This window comes from Notamacropus eugenii, chromosome 2, assembly GCF_028372415.1.
Source record: "Notamacropus eugenii isolate mMacEug1 chromosome 2, mMacEug1.pri_v2, whole genome shotgun sequence".
Taxonomy (NCBI): domain Eukaryota; kingdom Metazoa; phylum Chordata; class Mammalia; order Diprotodontia; family Macropodidae; genus Notamacropus; species Notamacropus eugenii.
The window spans coordinates 509603898-509622027 of record NC_092873.1 but is presented as its reverse complement, the minus strand read 5'-3'; the positions used below and the strand labels follow the sequence as shown (position 1 = coordinate 509622027).

At 47.8% G+C, this 18130-nt stretch overlaps 1 protein-coding gene across 1 annotated transcript in view; it reads left to right on the top strand.

Annotated features, from left to right (window-relative positions):
• BEND5 (BEN domain containing 5) overlaps positions 1 to 18130 on the top strand; it is a 906797-nt gene that overhangs the window by 821483 nt on the left and 67184 nt on the right. Inside the window, exon 7 of the mRNA XM_072649372.1 lies at positions 17455 to 17544. Coding sequence (XP_072505473.1) covers positions 17455 to 17544 — 90 coding nt within the window. The remainder of the gene's footprint in view (positions 1 to 17454; positions 17545 to 18130) is intronic.

Here is an 18130-nt window from a genome sequence, read left to right as displayed (position 1 = left end):
CTCCTTCCTTCACACATGCATCTGTCAGCAGACCTGGTTCCCACTGCTCTCCCAGACTGTCTCAGGGGCTAGGCTTGGGGCTGGGGCTGTCCTGGCTCAGCCTGACACAGAGCCGGCAATGAGGTGCCTTTGGGAGAAGGAGTGTGTGCTCGCCCTCAGGACCAGAGTCACTTCCACAGGGGGAGGTGCTGTCTTCTCTCAGCTGCTCTTCCAAATGACCAAGCAACAGGCTTTCAGAATCCAAGTCTGTTTCCCCTCTTTGGGACTCGATTTCTCCACTAGTACAATAACAGGCTTGAGAGAGACATCCTCTGTTCTCAGACCCCTCCCAGCTCTGACATCCCCAGTTCTCAGGCCCCTCCCAGCCCTGACATCCCCTGTTCTCAGACCCCTCCCAGCTTTGACATCCCCAGTTCTCAGGCCCCTCCCAGCCCTGACATCCCCTGTTCTCAGGCCCTTCCCAGCCCTGAATCCCCTGTTCTCAGACCCCTCCCAGCTCTGACGTCCCCAGTTCTCAGGCCCCTCCCAGCTCACACATTCTTTTCTCTAAGGCCCTTATCAGCTCTAAGCTTAGGCTGGGAGGCTTTTGGTTCCCTCATTACTGGGAGGACTGGTCTGAAAGCCTGTGTTTGTGTTTGTCTCCTCCAATGCTCCTTCTGGTTCCTCTACCAGAATGTTTGCATCTCTTGAAGACTTACCTTGCCTGGAAACGGTGTAGGTCTGGGGGTGGGCACTGAGCGCGGGGGCCTTGTTACTCCAGGGTTGTCTCCCTCTTCTTGAATTCAAGGAGGTGTTTGCCAACCTCAGCTGCCCCTTAGTGCCTGACTGCTGCATTAATTGAGGGGAGGCCTGACAGCCCCAGCTGAACTCACTTCCAGCCAAGGTTGTAGAAGGAAAGGGAAACAGAAAAAGGGCACTTTAAGGGCACTTTTTTCTAGGACTGGATACCTATTTTTTAGGGGGTGTGTGTGCATGTGCGTGCATGTGCATGTACGTGTGTGTGTGTGTTTTGGGGGAGGAAGACTAATGAAAAAGTCCTCCAATGCAAGTGAGAAAGTTTGTGTTCTAGTCTGACTCTGCCACTGCTTTTCTGTGTGATGTGTGTGGGTAGAGGGGGAGCCACCTGCCCCTCTGGGCCTCAGTTTTCTTCTCTGTAAAATGGGGACCATAATAAAATGGGGAAATGTTTCCAGTGCAGTGAAGCGAACCAGGGGCCTGACATCTAGGGAAATGAGCCACTTGTGTTCTTGGGACTTTGGCCAATGTGTTGCCCCATCCTTGAGGCCTCATTTTCTCCAGATCACAAACATTTTAGCATTGGAAAGTCCATCCAGTCTAACCTATGCCTAAAGTGGAATTCCTTCTCCCTTATGCCTGGCCTGTGCTCAGAGCCCTCTACTGATGATGAGTTCACTACCTCCTGAGCCACTCCATTCCACTCAGGGATGGCTCCAATGGTGAGAAAGGTTTCTGTTTGTTTTTTTGACATCAAGCCCAAACTGGTTTCTTTGCAGCTCCTCCCCTCCCCCCATACACACTCTCCTTGGTTCTGCTTCCCTGGGGTCTCTAAGTGACAGCCCTTTAACATATTCTCATTTCTTTACCTGTCATTGGAATCATGTTCTGGCCCTCACCACTTTGTGACCTTGGGCCTCAGTTTCCCCATCTGTAGAGGGTGGGGGTAGGACTCGATAAGTGCTGAGGCCCCTTCTTTCAACTGCCATGAGAACACTCTGGGTATGGGTGTCATGTTTTAGTCGCATTGGGAAGTGTCTCCTGTGGGGAATTTTGGGGGGGACCGCCGAACTGGGGCTTCCCTGGCCCACCTGTCATCTCCCATCTAGTGCTTGTTTGGGTCCTAAGGGGAGGTGGGTAACTCAGGCCACCCTGGTAGAGTGGTGTTTGGGCTGTGACTGGCACAGAGGGCTGGGCTCTGGCAGGGCCATATGGCCCTGGCTGTCATTAGCTGGCCAGTGCTCAGAGGAGGCAGGCAGGGGCTTTCTTCGGACCATCTGCTCCTTGGGCCCCTGTGTGCCTCCCTCCCTGCTCAGCATTTTAATTGCAGGCAGGAGGGGAGCTAATAGAAGGGAAGAAATGCTGTCTTTGGATGTGGGCTCAGGCAGGTCGGACCCATCCTTCAAAGGGCAGTGATCACCTGGGGCAGCTGGACAGGACGGACTCAGTGCCCTTGGTTACAAGTTTATGAGGGGAACCAACCTGGATTCCTACTGTTCCTAAAGGAAATTGAGACTCAGAAAGGGAAGGAAATGGCCCTGGGTCACACAGTAAAAGGTTGTGAATGTGCTCTAATAATAATGGCCAGCATCCATATAGTGCTTTAAGGTGAACAGGGTACTTTACATGTTTATCCCCATTTTACAGATGAGGAAACTGAGGCAGACAGAAGTGAAGGGACTTGTCCAGGGTCACGCTGCTAGAAGGTATCTGACTCCCATCCGAGTGCTCTAATCACAGAGCCACCCAGCAGCCTGCTTAGGCCACATTAACGTATTCAAGAGAGAGCCAGCCTTGGAGTGCAGGAAGGCCTTTGTTCAGGTCTGGCTTCTGACAGGTACTGGCTTCGTGACTTTGGGCAAATCACCTCATCTCTCAGGGCTGGAGGTGACTCTGTAGGAGAAGGTGCCAGTCTGCACCTTCTGAGAGTTCCTCATCATAGTGACATCATGCACTGCATCCCCAGACCTGTCAGTCATCCCAGGTCCCAGAGTCTCACGATTAGGAGGGGCCTCCTAAAGCATGAATCTGACCTATACTGAATGAGAATCTTCTTGTCTAAAACCGGAGTGGCCATGAAGCCTTTGCTTGAAGACATCCATGAACTAGGGGCTTACTACTAGTATCAATCTGAGGCAGCCCTGTGGGACTTGGTGACATCGCTGGCTCAAGGAAGGTTTTCCTCACTCATATCAAACCTAAGCTGCCTCTTAGCACCTTCTCCCCACTGCTCAGGGCTCTGGGCCAGGCAGATTCTCCATCATATGGTGCCATCAGAAGGCTTTTTAGGCTCTGAGATTCTATGCCTCATAGAGACGATATGTTGGAAGGGAGCTCTGATGGAGAGGACAGTGGTCATGCAGTATGGGGTTCCACTGGAGGAGGGTGAGGGGCTGTTGAGAGAGAGAAAGAGAGAGAGAGAGAGAGAGAGAGAGAGAGAGAGAGAGAGAGAGAGAGAGAGAGAGAGAGAGAGAGAGAGAGAGAGAGAGAGAAGGAGATACAGGGAAGGAGAGAGAGAAACAGACACAGACAGGGACAGTGAGAGAGACAGACAGAGACAGAGATCAGAGTTCAGATTTCAGCTCTACCACAGCCTTGGTGTACACCCTCAAGCAGGACTCTTGTTCTGTCTGAACTTCAGTCTCCTTATCTGTAAAGTGGAGCCTCTCATCTTCACAGGGCTATTGTGAGGAAAGGGGTCTATAAACCTTTAAGATTTAGAGAATTAGGACTTCTTAAAGTAACTGTGTCAACATGAGCTCTCCCTGCTGGCTGCAACCTCTCTGCATGGCCAACTCCTCTGCCCATAGTGACCCAGATTTGTCACCAAATTCAGGGATCGTTAAGATAAGGCAAAAATCTCAAGATGAGGTGCCAGTTGTATGGAAGGAGACTCAAGAGGCCAGGGGTTCAAATCCTGGCTCTGACCCTTCTGAGGTATGTGGCCTCTGCTCACATGAAGCCTCAGTTTCACAGTCTGTGAAATGGGTCTAATAATCTTTGCCTCCCTCCCCATCAGGGTGGCTGTGGGGAAAGTGCAGTGTCAGCCTGAAAGAGCTGATGAGCTGTTGTTAGAATAATCTCATGTGCTGAAAATACATTTGTCAGGCAGTTTTCAGATGAAGAAATCAAAGCTATCTATATGCATATCAAGAAAGTATCCAAATAATTTTTGATTAGAGAAATACAAATTAAAGCAACTCTGAGGTACCACCTCATGCTTGTCAGATTGACTAAAATGACAAAAAGGGAAAATTAAATGTTGGAGAAGATGTGGGAAAATTAGAACACTAATGAACTGTTGGTGGAGTTGTGAACTGATCCAACTATTCTGGGGATCAGTTTGGAGCTATGCCTAAACGGTTATAAAACTGTGCATACCCTTTGATCTAGCAATACCATTACTAGGTCTGTATCCCAAAGAGATCAAAAAAAAGGAAAAAGGACCCACATGTACAAATATATTTATAGCAGCTCTTTTTGTGATGGCAAAGAATTGGAAATTGAAAGAATGCCCATCAATTGGGGAATGGCTAAACAAATTGTGGCATATGAATGTAATGGAATACTATTGTGCTATAAGAAATGATGAGCAGGCAGATTTCAGAAAAACTGGAAAGACTTGTACAAACTGATGCAAAGTGAAATGAGCAGAACCAGGAGAACATTGTACTCAGTGTCAACAACCTTGTGTGATGACCAGCTATGAATGACTCAGGTCTTCTCGGCAACACGAGGATCCAAGACAAGTCCAAAACACTCACCGAGGAAAATGCTATCCACATCTAGTTAAAGAACTAATGATCTCTGAATGCAGATTGAAGCATACTTTTTTCACTTATTCTTTTTCATGTTTTTTCCCCTTTTGATCTATTTCTTCTTTTGCAACTATGACTAATATGGAAATATGTTTTACATGATAGCACATGTATAACCTATATCAAATTGCCTACCATTTTAGGAAAGGGGAGAGGAGGCAGAACAACTTGGAACTCAAAATCTTGTAAAAATGAATGTTAAAAATTGTTTTGACATGTAATTGGAGAAAATATTATTAAGAAAATGAAAGTATGTCTGTCAAGATGTGTTTGGTGGAGTGGTAGCTGGGGTAGTAGAGCAATACTCCCCAGGCTCTCTGTTCAGTTACTAGATCCTAACCAGCAAGATTTGTCAGCACAGCACAATGGGGAGAGGAACATAGGATCCTGGGACTGGAATTTCTTCCTCAGAAGTCATCAAGGCTATCTCTTTCATTTTATAAATGAGGAAACTGAAGTCCACAGAGGGGAATGGACTTATACAAGGTCATACAAGTAGTTTGTCACAGAGTTAAGATTAGAACCCAGCTCCTCTGAGTCACAACCGGTGTCCTTAGAGTCAGGAGGATCTAGAGTAAAATCTGACCTGGGACACCCCCACACCAGCTCCCAGTTCCCCTCTCCACCCCCCACAAGTCTCTAATACTCTAAGTTAGAGAAGAATTGGTGATCTGTATGAATGGAGGGAAATTTTCCCTTTGGGAGCTCCCAGTTCTGTGAGATCACAGCCCGGAAGCAACAAACAACAAAAAACACACAAAAATTGTAAAGCCTGCGGAAGCAGCGACTGTTAAAGATGAAAGTGACCTTGGAACAGAGAATAGAGGAGGTCAGGGCTGGGAGGGGCCCGAGGGCAGGGGGTGCCAGGGCTGGGAGGGGCCTTAGATTCTAGCCCAACTCCATCTTTTTTCCCAAGGAGGAAGGGGCTTAACTGGAGGCAAGTTTTCCAGAACTCTTTTCACTCCCTAGTCTCCATCTCTGCAGTCTGGCCCAGCAGGAAGAGCTTGGGCAGCTGCAGGCAAGGAAGTACCCAAGGCATGAAAAGACCCCAGGCCTGGCAGGAAGCTCTTGGTGGTTCTAGAGGGACATCCCCACTGTTATTCACAGGTCATTCTTGTGCCCCTATCTTGGTGTTTAACCCCTGTCCCCCAGGTACACTGGTTTAAGAAGCTCAAGGGAACAAAGTCTATTAAGGGTCCCATATGCTGCACTTTGGGGGCTCCCTAGCGGGGACCCACCTCACCTTTAGTCTGGGTCAGTTTCTTCTATAGTCATAACAAGCTCTTCCTTTGTTCCAATAAGTGTGTAGCCTCAGTGGCCCTTATATCTCGGGAGGCAGTGGGATCCACAGGACCTGGGTTCAAGATCTGTGGGCTTGCCATGGGATGCCTGACCCTGGGAAAATCCTTTATCCTCCTTAGATCTCTCCATAGAATGAGGGGGCTGGACTAGGCTGACCTGTGAAGCCTCTTCCATTTCTCATTCTATTATCCTGTGAACCTGTGTTCAGGTCCTATTCATGATTGGTGCCTCCAGAGTTCTAGAACTTTCTTCCACTGGTGTCTAGAATCTCTTGATGCCATGATTCTAGAGCTTTTTGTGGGTGAGATTCTAGAAGCCCACAGCTGCTGTGGTCCCAGAGCCGTGGTTACCTAGTTTCTGAGGTTAGATGTTGCTGAAAGCTGGGGAGACTCCTTCCTACCCGTGCGTGATGAAGCTCTTATCTTTCTACATGAAAATTTGTGAAGGGTCATTTTTTTGAGAAGTGACCTCAAATTGCCACCCAGCCCCCTCTTGCACAGCCACCTCCTCAGCCAAGATCCTTGGAGATAAAATCAGCTGGATTTTCTGCCTGTGTATCTGAGCCTGGTGGAACAAGGCAGGCAGCTCCATCCCCAGGGACTGTGTGTTCCTTCTGCCCTTGGTCAGTGTCTATCGACACCTGGCCTAGTCACCCAGGACTGTGCCCATCCCACTGCCACCACCTGGGAAATAGGAGTTAACGGAGAGGCTCCGCTTGAGCCTCATTTCCACCACATTTGATTTAAGTGACATGAGAGAGCTGCTCTATTTGCAGGCCTGGAAATTGTACCAAGCATTAATTAGGAACTGAGGGCCTGGGAACACGGAAAATGATTTTATGTTTCAATTAAATTTGTTCGCATTTTCTGACAGGGTGAAAGTTCACCTTTCCAACTTGTAATCTGAAAGGGGATTCATTCTCTCAGCATCCTTTGGAGGAGTGATGGGTCTGGGCCACCTTCTCAGGGAAAGCTGCTGACTCTGACCTGGACAGAACTGTCCAATTAGACCAGGCATCCTGAGAAGGGTTGGGGGGGAGGGCATGGTCCCTTCTGCCTCAAAGATTCTATGCTTGAGGTACTAGCCCAAAGCATGACTTCATCTCTCTGTTCATTGTATTCACTCAACAAACATTCCCATTTCTGTTGATGACTGTCACTGGCCACTTAAATCCCATATTATTCGCCTGGTTTGGGATTTGTTCAAGTCTAAATCAGAAGAACAGCTACTAATGACTAGGGCTTGCTAAGGACATCCCTCTTCAGTTCCACGCCCCTCCCCCCCCCCAGACTGTGAGGTCCCTGAGGGTGGGGCCCATAACAATGCTCTCTATCTCCCCTCACACTGGATTCCCTGAGGGCCACCCTCACCTCCCCAAGACTCTGACTTCTCTGTGAACAAATCCTGGGTCTTGGGGGCCTGGTCTCCCTTTACAGCACACAGCTGGACATGTGGGAGATCCCCAGTGATGATACGGTTGAAGTCTGGGGGAGAGGACCCCTCAAGGACTGGAGCACAGGAGGGGGTGGCTAGAATGAATTTTTGGACTCAAGCATTCTTGAAGTCAAGGTGGCAAAGATTTATTGTTACAATTTTCAGCAGGCAAGAGTTCTTAGGGAACCTGCAATCTAAAAGGGATACAGTTAAAGTTTATATAGGATAAACTGTAGTAAAACATGTGCCAAATATGCTAACTAGGAGATTCAGGGCAGGATTAGGGAGTGGTTAGGGGCAGCTAAGTGGTGCAGTGGATAGAGCACCAGTGCAGGAGTCAGGAGGATGTGAGTTCAAATGTCACCTCAGACACTTGACACTCACTAGCTGTGTGACCTTGGGCAAGTCATTTAACCCTGATTGCCTCATTCTGGGTCATCTCCAATCATACTGATGAATATCTGGTCACTGGATTCAGATGGTTCTGAAGGAGAAGTGAGGCTGGGGACCTGCACAGCCTTCCCTCACTTAAAACAAAGTCAAATGCAAGTCATGTCATCATTTCTCTGATGGCATGGTCTTCTTCAGCAAGGAAGGACGAACACACACACAGGGAGTGGTTAAGGAGTGATCAGTTCTTAAAGGAATATACACTTTCAGTAACTACTGTACAGGCTTTTTACCCAGAGTTCACTGGGAAATAGCTCAAAGAGGGGCTATAAGGAGGTGTGATTTTGGGCCTGCAATGTCACTAAGTCAACCAGTGCTCAGGGCTGACTGAGAAATACCCAGGCTGCTCCCATCAATGTCTTGTTAGACAAGATTGTATAGTATACTATAGTATACAAGGGAGTATATGTGTGTGTGTGTGTGTGTGTGTGCGCGCGTGTGTGTGCGCGCGCGTGTGTGCATGTGTGCATGTGTGTGCGTGTGTGGGTGTGTGCGTGTGTGTGCGCGTGTGCGCGCGCGTGTGTGTGCATGTGTGCATGTGTGTGTACGTGTGTGTGCGTGTGTGTGTGCATGTGTGTGCGTGCGCGTGTGCGCGCGTGTGTGCATGTGTGCATGTGTGTGCGCGTGTGTGCGCGTGTGTGCGTGTGCATGTGTTGTGCGCGCGTGTGTGTGTGTGTGTGCGTGTGTGTGTGCGCGTGTGTGTGTGTGTGCGTGTGTGCGTGTGCGTGTGTGTGTGTGCGTGTGTGTGCGCGCGCGTGTGTGCGCGTGTGTGCATGTGTGCATGTGTGTGTGCGTGTGTGTGTGTGCCTGTGTGTGTGTGTGCCTGTGTGTGTGTGTGTGCGTGTGTGTGTGTGCGTGTGTATATATGTTTAATATGTCTAAGACAAGGATACACATAATGAGGAGTCTAGGATGCATATAATGAGGTAGGGAGATGGTATAGATCGTCCAGTGAGTACTAAGTATCTTTATGAGCCAGTACACGGCCAGTTCAGTTTAAACTAATAAATTCTGTAGGTGCCGCTGGCTACTGTATCAGGAAGGGATCTGACCTCAGGCACCTCCTCTCCCTCTGCCCACTTCCCCCTACACCACTTTCCACCATGACTACTCATTCTTCTCCAAACTCTCACCTTTGCTCAAATTGGCCTTGAATTTTCCCCTGTTCGCAGCTTTGTTCACACTGGGGCCAGTGCCTAGAATATTCTCCCAGCCCTATCTCTTTATATTTGATTCCTATCCATCTTTTAATGCCTCTTCTAACACCTCTTCTAAGAAGCCCCTGGGTCAGAAATAAGTAATGGAATGTCCTAACTGGGAGGGCCATTAGAACACTGAACAAGGAATATCAGATTGGGAGGGGCCTGAGAACAGGGAGCGTCAGAGCGGCTCAGTTTCTGCTGAAATTGTCCATTTCATCATTTCTCCAGGCATAATAACAGTCTATTATATTCATATATATTTAGTTTTTCTCCAATAGCAGTCCACTTTGCCCCCACCTCGTTCCTCATGATCAGTTCTGGTTGCTATGCCAAAAGCTGCCGTAGAACAATTTTATTTTTTATACCTTAATGGAAACAGATGGGGTTGTATTCAAGTCTAAGCTGACGGCCACCGTGGGCCTCCCTGCCTGCTGTTCTGAGCGCTACATTTTAGGGAAGTGATGAATACTAGCTACATTTGTATACCATTTACCATGTGCCAGGCACAGAGCTAAACACTTTCCTGTTATCAAATGTGATCTTCACAGCAATCCAGGGATAGGTGCTCTTATTATCCCCATTTAACAGATGAGGAAACTGGAGCAGATAGAGGTAAAGTGACTTGCCCAGGGTCACTATCTGAGGTCAGATTCGAACTCAGGTCTTCCTGACTCCAGGCTCAGCACTCTATCCACTGAACTACCTAGTGACTCTAGGAATCATCATTTGTTGTTGTTATTTAACAACAGTCAGTGGTGTCTGACTCTCCATGATCTATTTGGGGTTGCCTTGGCAAAGATGCTGGAGTAGTTTGCCATTTTGTTCTCCAAAAAATCATGGCTAGGCAGCAACATTTATTTTGAAAAAAGATCTTGGGGTTTTAGTGGACCACAAAGCAGTGATGTGAAGACTGTGAAAGGCTTCAAATGGATTATTTGTAAGGTCTTTAGTTGGAAGAGAGAGGTGGAGCCCTCAGCCTTCAATGCCAGGATCTTAGGATGTCAGAGCTAGTCTGATCCCTATCATATGAGTGAGGAAACCGAAACCCTCAGATGCTAGCTGACTTGTCCGAGGTCACACAAGTAGTAAGTCACTAAGTTAGGATTCCTACCAAGAATTGGTTCATGACTTAGGAGTCTTAATTCATGTCTATCTGCACCGCCCAGGGTCACAGAACCCAATGTATGTGAATGGAAGACCCTCTCACTTCACTGAAGTGTTAACTGAGACCCCCAGAAGTCAAGGACCTTGCTCGGATCCACATCAGCAGGAAGCGGCAAAATCAGGAGAAAATGCCTGATTCTTTTTTTCTTTCAGCACTTGAAATAAACCAGCTTCTGGGGCACCCTCAAAAATGCTGGTTTTAAAAAAAAAAATCACCAACTTTAATAGAAATCCTTTGCCTTCGCTCGACTTAATCGCTAAAGCCCAGTAGCGTTTCCTGGATTTAGATGAAGACGCCAGTGGGGATTTGAGATTAAAAGCAGGACTTTTATAGGAGGAAATGAAGTTCTCAACGGGAAAGAAAGTGCTATTCACACAAATATTCCACCTTTATCAGGAAAAGATGGGTGTCTGACTCAGGGCCCGGATCACATCCATGTCACCACCCTGGAGCTGCTGCCCTGGGCATCTGCCATCTGCTCACTCGTGCTCCCCTTGGTTTTCAGAGGGCACAGCTCAGCAGTGACTTGTTTGTGCCCGTCCCTCAGGGTGGTGTGCCCAGAAATGGGGCCTGGGATGCTCGTGGTGATCAGGCCCAGGATCAGAACACTGACCTATCTTTACTTACATACCTCTAGTACACACCTATTGAGGTGGTCCCTTCCATTTGGGAATCTGAGGAGTTTTTCCTGATATCCGCCTAAATTGATACTTTCTGCCTCTCTCTCTGCCACCCCACCCCCCACCCCTACCCCAGGACAAGTCTCACACCCTTCAGATACTTGAAGACAACTCTCATGTCACCCCTCAGGAGATAAACATCCCCACACTCTTTAACTCATATGACAAGTCTCAAGGCTTCGTAGTCTGAGAAAATGTAAACTCCCTGAAGGCAAGAATGGATTCATTTCTCTCTCTGGCACAGCCTGACACTTTAGTAAATGCTTGATGATTGAGCAGTTCATTGGTCCTGGGTGCCTCTGCCGTGCGCCCTCCCGCCCCAGCCTCAGTTTCCTCCTCTGTAATACTGGCCCTTTCTGCCTCCAGGGCTTTGAGGGAAGGGTTTTGCAAACCTGGATGTGACAAGGAAGTGAGTGGTAGTATAAAGGAGGAGCTAGGACAACATGGTGAACACAACCTAACCTGAAGTTGTACCTGGTGCTGCCACTGCCGCCGCCACCACTCCAGGGTTTATACAGAGGAATGTGCAGCCCCCTGTCTGTCCATGGGGAACAAGCAGGTAGTCCACACTTCCCACACATGGAAAGAGAACTGAGGCCACACACAGGGCAGGGCTTAGGGTCAGATGATCCGGCTGTAAGTGCCAACCTTGCTGCTTCCCACCTGTGTGACCCTGTGCTGCCAAAGTGGGGATTCAAGGTTCATAGAACTTGAGCTGGGAAGGATCTTAAGAGCCATTAATCCAGACCTCTCATTTTTCAAATGAGGAAACTGAGGCCCACAGAGGTAAGAGTCACAGAGTTAGCTGTCAGCAGAGATGAAATTTGAGCCCCAGCTATAAATCCAGTCTTCTTTCGATTGTACTAAGAATCCACTACGCTTTCTGAGCCTCAATTTCCTTCTCTGAAAAATGAAAATAATGCTTGTACTCCCTATGGTTTTTATGGGGAAGGAACTTTGTAAACTGTCAAGTTCTCCATTAATCTAAGTGACTTATTATTATCGCAATATGACCCAAACAAAGGCAAGCCAGAAGGCTGCGTGGGAGGCACAAGCCTGTCAGGCTAGGAACTTCAGCTCCCATGAAGCCTTAGGCCTGATTCAGGTGGGCTGAGAATTGGGTTCCTATGGGATGCTGTGTCAACAGGAGGATAAAAGACAGAAGTTTGTAACATAGCGGAACAAAGGTCATGCTTAGAGGCAGGAGAGAGCTGGGACAAAGTCCTGCCTTTGACCTTCACTAGGGTGGGTAAGAAGCCTCTCCAGGGGCCCAAGGGGGAGATGGGAAAGGAGAATGTGGAGCTGAGCCACAAAGGGGTGACGGTGGCGAGCCCCACATCATGGTGCTGAACACAGCCCTCCTTATGTCCCACCACTTCTAGGCCAGAACCCAGAGGACAAGGGTCTCATGCTAGGGAATGGGGGCTCACCAGGTAAGGGGGAGACACAGGCACACTCAGCATGAGCCGGCATTCCAGTGGGAAGTTGCCTGGTCATGTTTAAAGGATAGCAAAGAATTCAGTTTGGAGGGGGCACAGAGTGCAGGATGGGCAATGGCTGGAAGCTAAAACTGGAAGTCTGGATTGGGGCTAGCCTGTGGAGGGTTTTGTATGCAGGCATTTATCCTATGGGGAATAGGAAGGCATGGAAAGTGTTGGAGCTGTGTCAAACCGGTTGTCAATGAATAGCTGTCTGATGGTCATAACAACTCCTTTGACTTTTAGCCGGGCCGACTCGGGGCTGTAGGGCCTTTTTCTCTGTGTACTTCTTCTAGAGTCTCACCATGATGTTCTCTATATTTGGATGGGCCTCCATGGGAAAGCAGATGGCTTGTTTATTGCCATTAACAGTAAGGCTGAGCTCTAGTCTCATTATTCTGGAAAAGCCCATTACTATGTTCAAGCCAACTGTTTTCTGGCTGTGATTTGCATATCACTCCCATGGGAGTGGATCAGCTTCCCCCCAACTCCCTGCTTGTCTCTGGCAGCCCCCCTGGGTACCTGGCTGCCGACCTTGTCCTTCACTGCAGAGATGCTCAGCGTCTCTTCAGCAGCACAGAATAGCAAGGTCTTGGGTCACACTCTCTGGGATGTTTGTAGTGTGGGGTAGGAAGGTCTAAGGGGTAAGGGGTTGATTGTGGATGGGGAAAGTTTCCAAGGATGGTCAGCTCCATCCTGGGACAGCTACACCAAGTCATCCAACAGGGATGCCTTGGCCACCTCAGTCGGAAGGACATTGGGGAGTGAATCAGTGATCAGATGATAGGACTTGTTTAACTAGGCTGAGAATGAACTCATGTAAGTCATCTCCTTTTCCAGGCCTTAGTTTCCCCATCTGTTAAATGGAAGGGCTAAAGATCTGCTGCTCTGTGTTCAGTCATCCCTAGTAGCTCAGCTCTCTTCTTTTCTTTCTTTCCACATTTCCCCACTCCTTTCTTTCCTCTCTCTCTCTTCTTTTCTCCCATCTCTTTCTCTTTTCTTTTTTTCTCCTCTTTTGTATTTTTCTTTTTCCTCCTATTTCACCCTCTTTTTCTCATTAGCTCTCTTCTCCTCAAGTGCTGCCTCTGCTAGAACACCATAATGGATTGGGGATATATTCTGGACCTCCTTCCTAGTAGCCACTGATATCCTCCCCTGCAGAGGATATTCAAAGCCATCCTCTGGCTCCACAGTCTGCTGGAGGATGGGGAATTGGAGACCCTAAAAACACAGGGACCTCAGCTCACCCAGCTTCTCTTCTTCAGGGAAGTTTAACAACATGCCCAAGGTCACACTTGTGGAGGAGGACAGGACTGGGCATTAAATGACCAGACATGATATAGAGGCTGTTGTAGAAAAAGTGTGGATTTGCAGTCTGGAGACTGGGGACCAGATTCTAGGGACCACACCTTTAATCCCTCCCTGGTTTGGGGCTTAAAATATTTCTTTGGGCCTTGGCTTCCTCACCTAGAAAATGAGGGAATTAAACTGTGATCTCTAGTCACCACCCATCAGTTAATCTCGTGAACCAAAAGTTCTGTTGAAGGTATTTGAGGCTGTTTAGCTTAGAGAAGAGATTTCTGCAGCCATGTCTTCCATTTGTAGAAGGGCTGTCACCTGGAAGAGAGATTTCCTTTGTTCTACTTGACCTTGAACAGTAGAACTAGGAGCAGTGGGGTGTCAGGGTTGGGGTGGGAATTGCAAGGATTGAGGCTTAGTGTCAAGAAAGACTTCATGCCAATGGGAGCTGTCCATGTGCCAATGGGAGCTGCCCAATAGGAGAGGCTGACTTAGAAGTCAATCTTCATTCTTGCCCCAAGCGTGACTGGAGGTCTTCCAGAAGAGGCTGGTCAGCCCCACCATCACAAAGCCTATTGAGGGGATTCCTGTACTGGGAAGAACATTGTTTTAGGGACTTCCTGAGGTCTGTTCCAGTCCTGAGATTCTGCAGTTCTCTCAAATGTGATGTTCCAGCTTCTTCTTGTTTTAATTTGAAAAGTCCAAATTCCTGCATTTCAGAGTGACAAAGCTAGGTGGGCCCTTTGAGGTCAGCTAGCCCAGTTCCCTCATTGTGCAGAGAAGGAAACAAAATCTTAGAGAGGTAAAAGAACCCCTGCCCCCTAGGCCAAACAGCAAGTCAATAGGGCTGCTCTCCTCGATTTGAGTTGGAGCTCATTCCCCAAGTCCAGGGCTGTATCCAAGCCACCAGAGTGACCCTGTACCTCACTTATGGATGGAGAAGTTGAGAAGTGGAGGATGGGGTACCATAAGTACCCACCCCAGAATTGCTGCACCCTCTCTGATTTGTTTATCCCCTGGAAGGCCCGAGCTCAGCAAAAGCTCAGGATCTCGTCTGCAGGCCGGTGATTAGAATGCTTTTTATGGGCTGCTAAATGACAAACCAATTTGTTACCTGCCTACATAAACATTCACTGCATTAGCCCCAGAATGCTTCATTTTTATTAGCCCAAGCGCTATCTTTTTATGAAGACACAGGGGCTGCATAAAATTAGGGTGCACATGGAAGACACAATTTACATTTTCCCTCCATCAGCAGAAATGTTCCAGAGCCAAATCATTTGGGTGCAAGGGCAAGGGCAGTGCCTATTGGGGGCCTGGCAACAGCCCCCACGACATGCCAGCTGCCAGTCTGGGCAAAGAGAGAGGCTCTCAGGAAAGCCCCTCAAGTGTCCTGTTTTGGAATAAATGTGAAGACAACAATGACTTTAATAAGAAGAATGCCTTGGCAGCCAGCCATTGATTGTGGCTGCCTAGGGAGGGAGCCAGCTGTTTGGGAGAGGTATGGGGAGCACCCCAGATGGAGCGAAGGTGGGGATTGAAAGCCTGAGTCATGTCTAAAGGTCTGTCCCAAGGAATCCTGAGCCAGAAGTTCAGATCATGTGGACTTCCTCTCTATCCATCCATGACCTCTTAAAGACTGTGTAGTCTTTAGTCTGCATGTGTGTATATATATATATGTGGATATATACATGCATCTATGCTTAGCTGTATCTATATATCTATCTACATAAGAATGTATAGGTCTATGCCTATCTATCTATGTTCTCTCTTCTTTCTCTTAGAGGGAAAGAGAGAGAGAAAGAAATAGATCAAGCACAATTTCAGAGCTGGAAGGGACATCTTCTAAACACAGAATGTCAGAGTTTGGAAATCTTAGAACACAGAACGCAGGATGTCAGAGCTAGGGAAGACCTTAGCATGTGGAATTGAGAATTTCAGGGGTGGGAGGGAGCTGAGAGAAGAAGAGGTTGGGGGTAAGAGTGAACTTAAATAGCACATGCTCTGAATCCAACTCACCCTTGCATAGAATAATCTACTATACACCCTGAGGATTCATCGGGTAGTACTGGGGAACTGGGAGTTGTCTTTCTGTAGTAGCTCATGAGTCCCCATCAGTGTACGTCTTCCTCACCCAAGATGGTCACTTAGTCAGACTTAAGGAACTTTTAGAAATGGATATTTACTATGATGGTCAGTAAGAATAAATGTGAAGCTAACAAAAATCCCCCAAATGTCTGACACCCTCTCCCATTAATACATATAGAATTAAAAAAGGAAGTACATTTAAGCCGAGAGAACTTGTGTAGCAAAGAGGCAACTCACAGCTTCTGCCTCCCCTTAGGTTACTGAGTGGATCTCTCTTGGGTTCTGTACAACTGTCAATCTGAGTCCAGTCTGTCCTTGGCTCCTGGTGCAGGCATGACTATCAGCTGTTCCAGAGACAATTCTGGGATGCCATTGGAAGGATGGCAAATCTTCTGGATCTCTGAAGTTCATTAGGTCTTCCTTCATCAGGTCCATGAGGGTGAAGATGAAGGCCAAAGCCAAAATGCTCTTCCCCTCCACCCCAAGCAACCTCCCCCCACCCCGAGACAGAATACTGTCCTCATCTGCTGCTTCCCAGAATCTCTGTCCTTCAGTTGGCACTGATCTCTGCACAGGGAGGGTGACCAGATTCCCTCACCCAACCTGGAGACTCCTCTTCTGCATGATCACCCCAGCTCATCCAGTGACTCATCAGAGACATATAATCTAATCAGAACCTTTTCACACTTGGTTGCAATGCCTTTGATTTGATTCAATTGAGACATCTTCCTTGGTTACTGTAACTAGGACTAGAATTTTGAGTAGGGTGGGGGTAATTTGATGGGCTTACTCAATCTCACCCTTATACTTAGAACATATAGGAGGGAATGAATGTCAAAGCTAGAAGAGACCTTGGAATATAGAAATGAGAATGTTAGGGTTGGAAATGATCTTAGAACAGGGAATGATCAGAGCTGGGAGGGTCCTTAGAACAGAGGATATCATTGGATTTGTCCATTAGGAGATCATTAGTATCTTGGGGGAGAGAAGTTTCAGTAGGCTTTCTAACCTATTTGTTGTTTCTCACATGCAACACTCCATTTCTCACCACCATGTCTTTGCACTGGCTGTCCCCCATGCTTGGAATGCCCTCCCTCATCACTTCTTCCTCTTAGAATCCCTGGCTTCTTCTGAGGCTCAGCTCAAATACTTCTTTCTACACAAAGACTTTCCCAGTCCCCAGGACTACCGGTGCTCTCCACTCTAAGGTGGATCTGTAGGTGCCTCTATATTCCTTGATATCTCCTCAGAAAGTTTCTTCAGGATGTGGACCTGGTTTCTTTTCATCCATGGCTCTGAACATGGTGCCTAACACAGACGAGGTGCTTAACAGCAACTTGTTAATTGACTAAGTTCTAAAGAAGCATGTGTGACTCTCATCTCCCTGTTAGATTCTGAGCTCCCAGTGGGCAGGAATTGTGCCTTACTTCTCTGTCTGTGGGCCTGAGAGCTGGGTACCCAGTGTGTGCTTATCTAATACCACACTGCTTGGGAAAGGAATAAGCATTTATATAGCACCTACTGTATTTCAGGCGCTGTGCTAAGTGTTTATTTGATCCTCGCAACTACCCTGGGGTTATTGTCTCCATTTTACAGATGAGGAAACTGAGGCAGACAGTGGTTAAGTGATTTGCACAAAGCAAGTAAGTGTTTGAGGGTGGATTTGACCTCAGGTCTTTCCAACTCCAGGCTCTATCCACTGCACCATTGGTGGTCATCTGCCTCCAAGTTGGTCATATGAGCTGCCCTTCAGGGTATTCCCTGGCCCTGCCTGCCTCACCTCTCTTATTTTTCCCCTTGCAGGGAACCTCTACGATGGAGCTGAGCAGAAGGTGGTTTTCATTACAGGCCGAATCCACCCTGGGGAGACCCCCTCCTCCTTTGTGTGCCAGGGTGAGTATCCGAGGGCCCTAAGAACCCTGCCCTTGCCTCCTCCCCTCCTTTGTTCAGCCATGTTTCTGATGTTCCCTTATAGGTCTCTGAAACAGCTGGGACAGTCACAAGTCTAACATTTCAGAACAAATCTAGTTACTATCCAGTGCCACAGTCTCCCTTATGTACTCCTTTCCAAAGACGGGGAGCTCACTACCTGTCAAGACAGTTTATTCTATTTTTGGACATTCTGATGACTAGAAACACTTTTCTAACATTGAACCAAAATCTCCCTCCTTACAACTTCTCCCTGTCCATTCTGCTTCTGTTCTCTGGGGCCAAGCAGAACAAAGCTGATCCTTCCCCTGTGTAGGCTCTTCAGATATTTGGAGATGGGTCTCATGTGCACACCAAACACCCCCCCTCTAGGCCTTTGTTTCTTAAGGCTGAATATTCTGAGCCCTTTTACCTGAGCTTCCTAAAGTTTCGATGATGACGCCCCACCCCTCAGACCCCCTCCCCAGCAATGCTTCCATTCCAGCTGCATCATTTCATTCTCTGGCTGATCACCAAAAGTAACAAGGCCTGTCCAAAAATGGAATGGGCA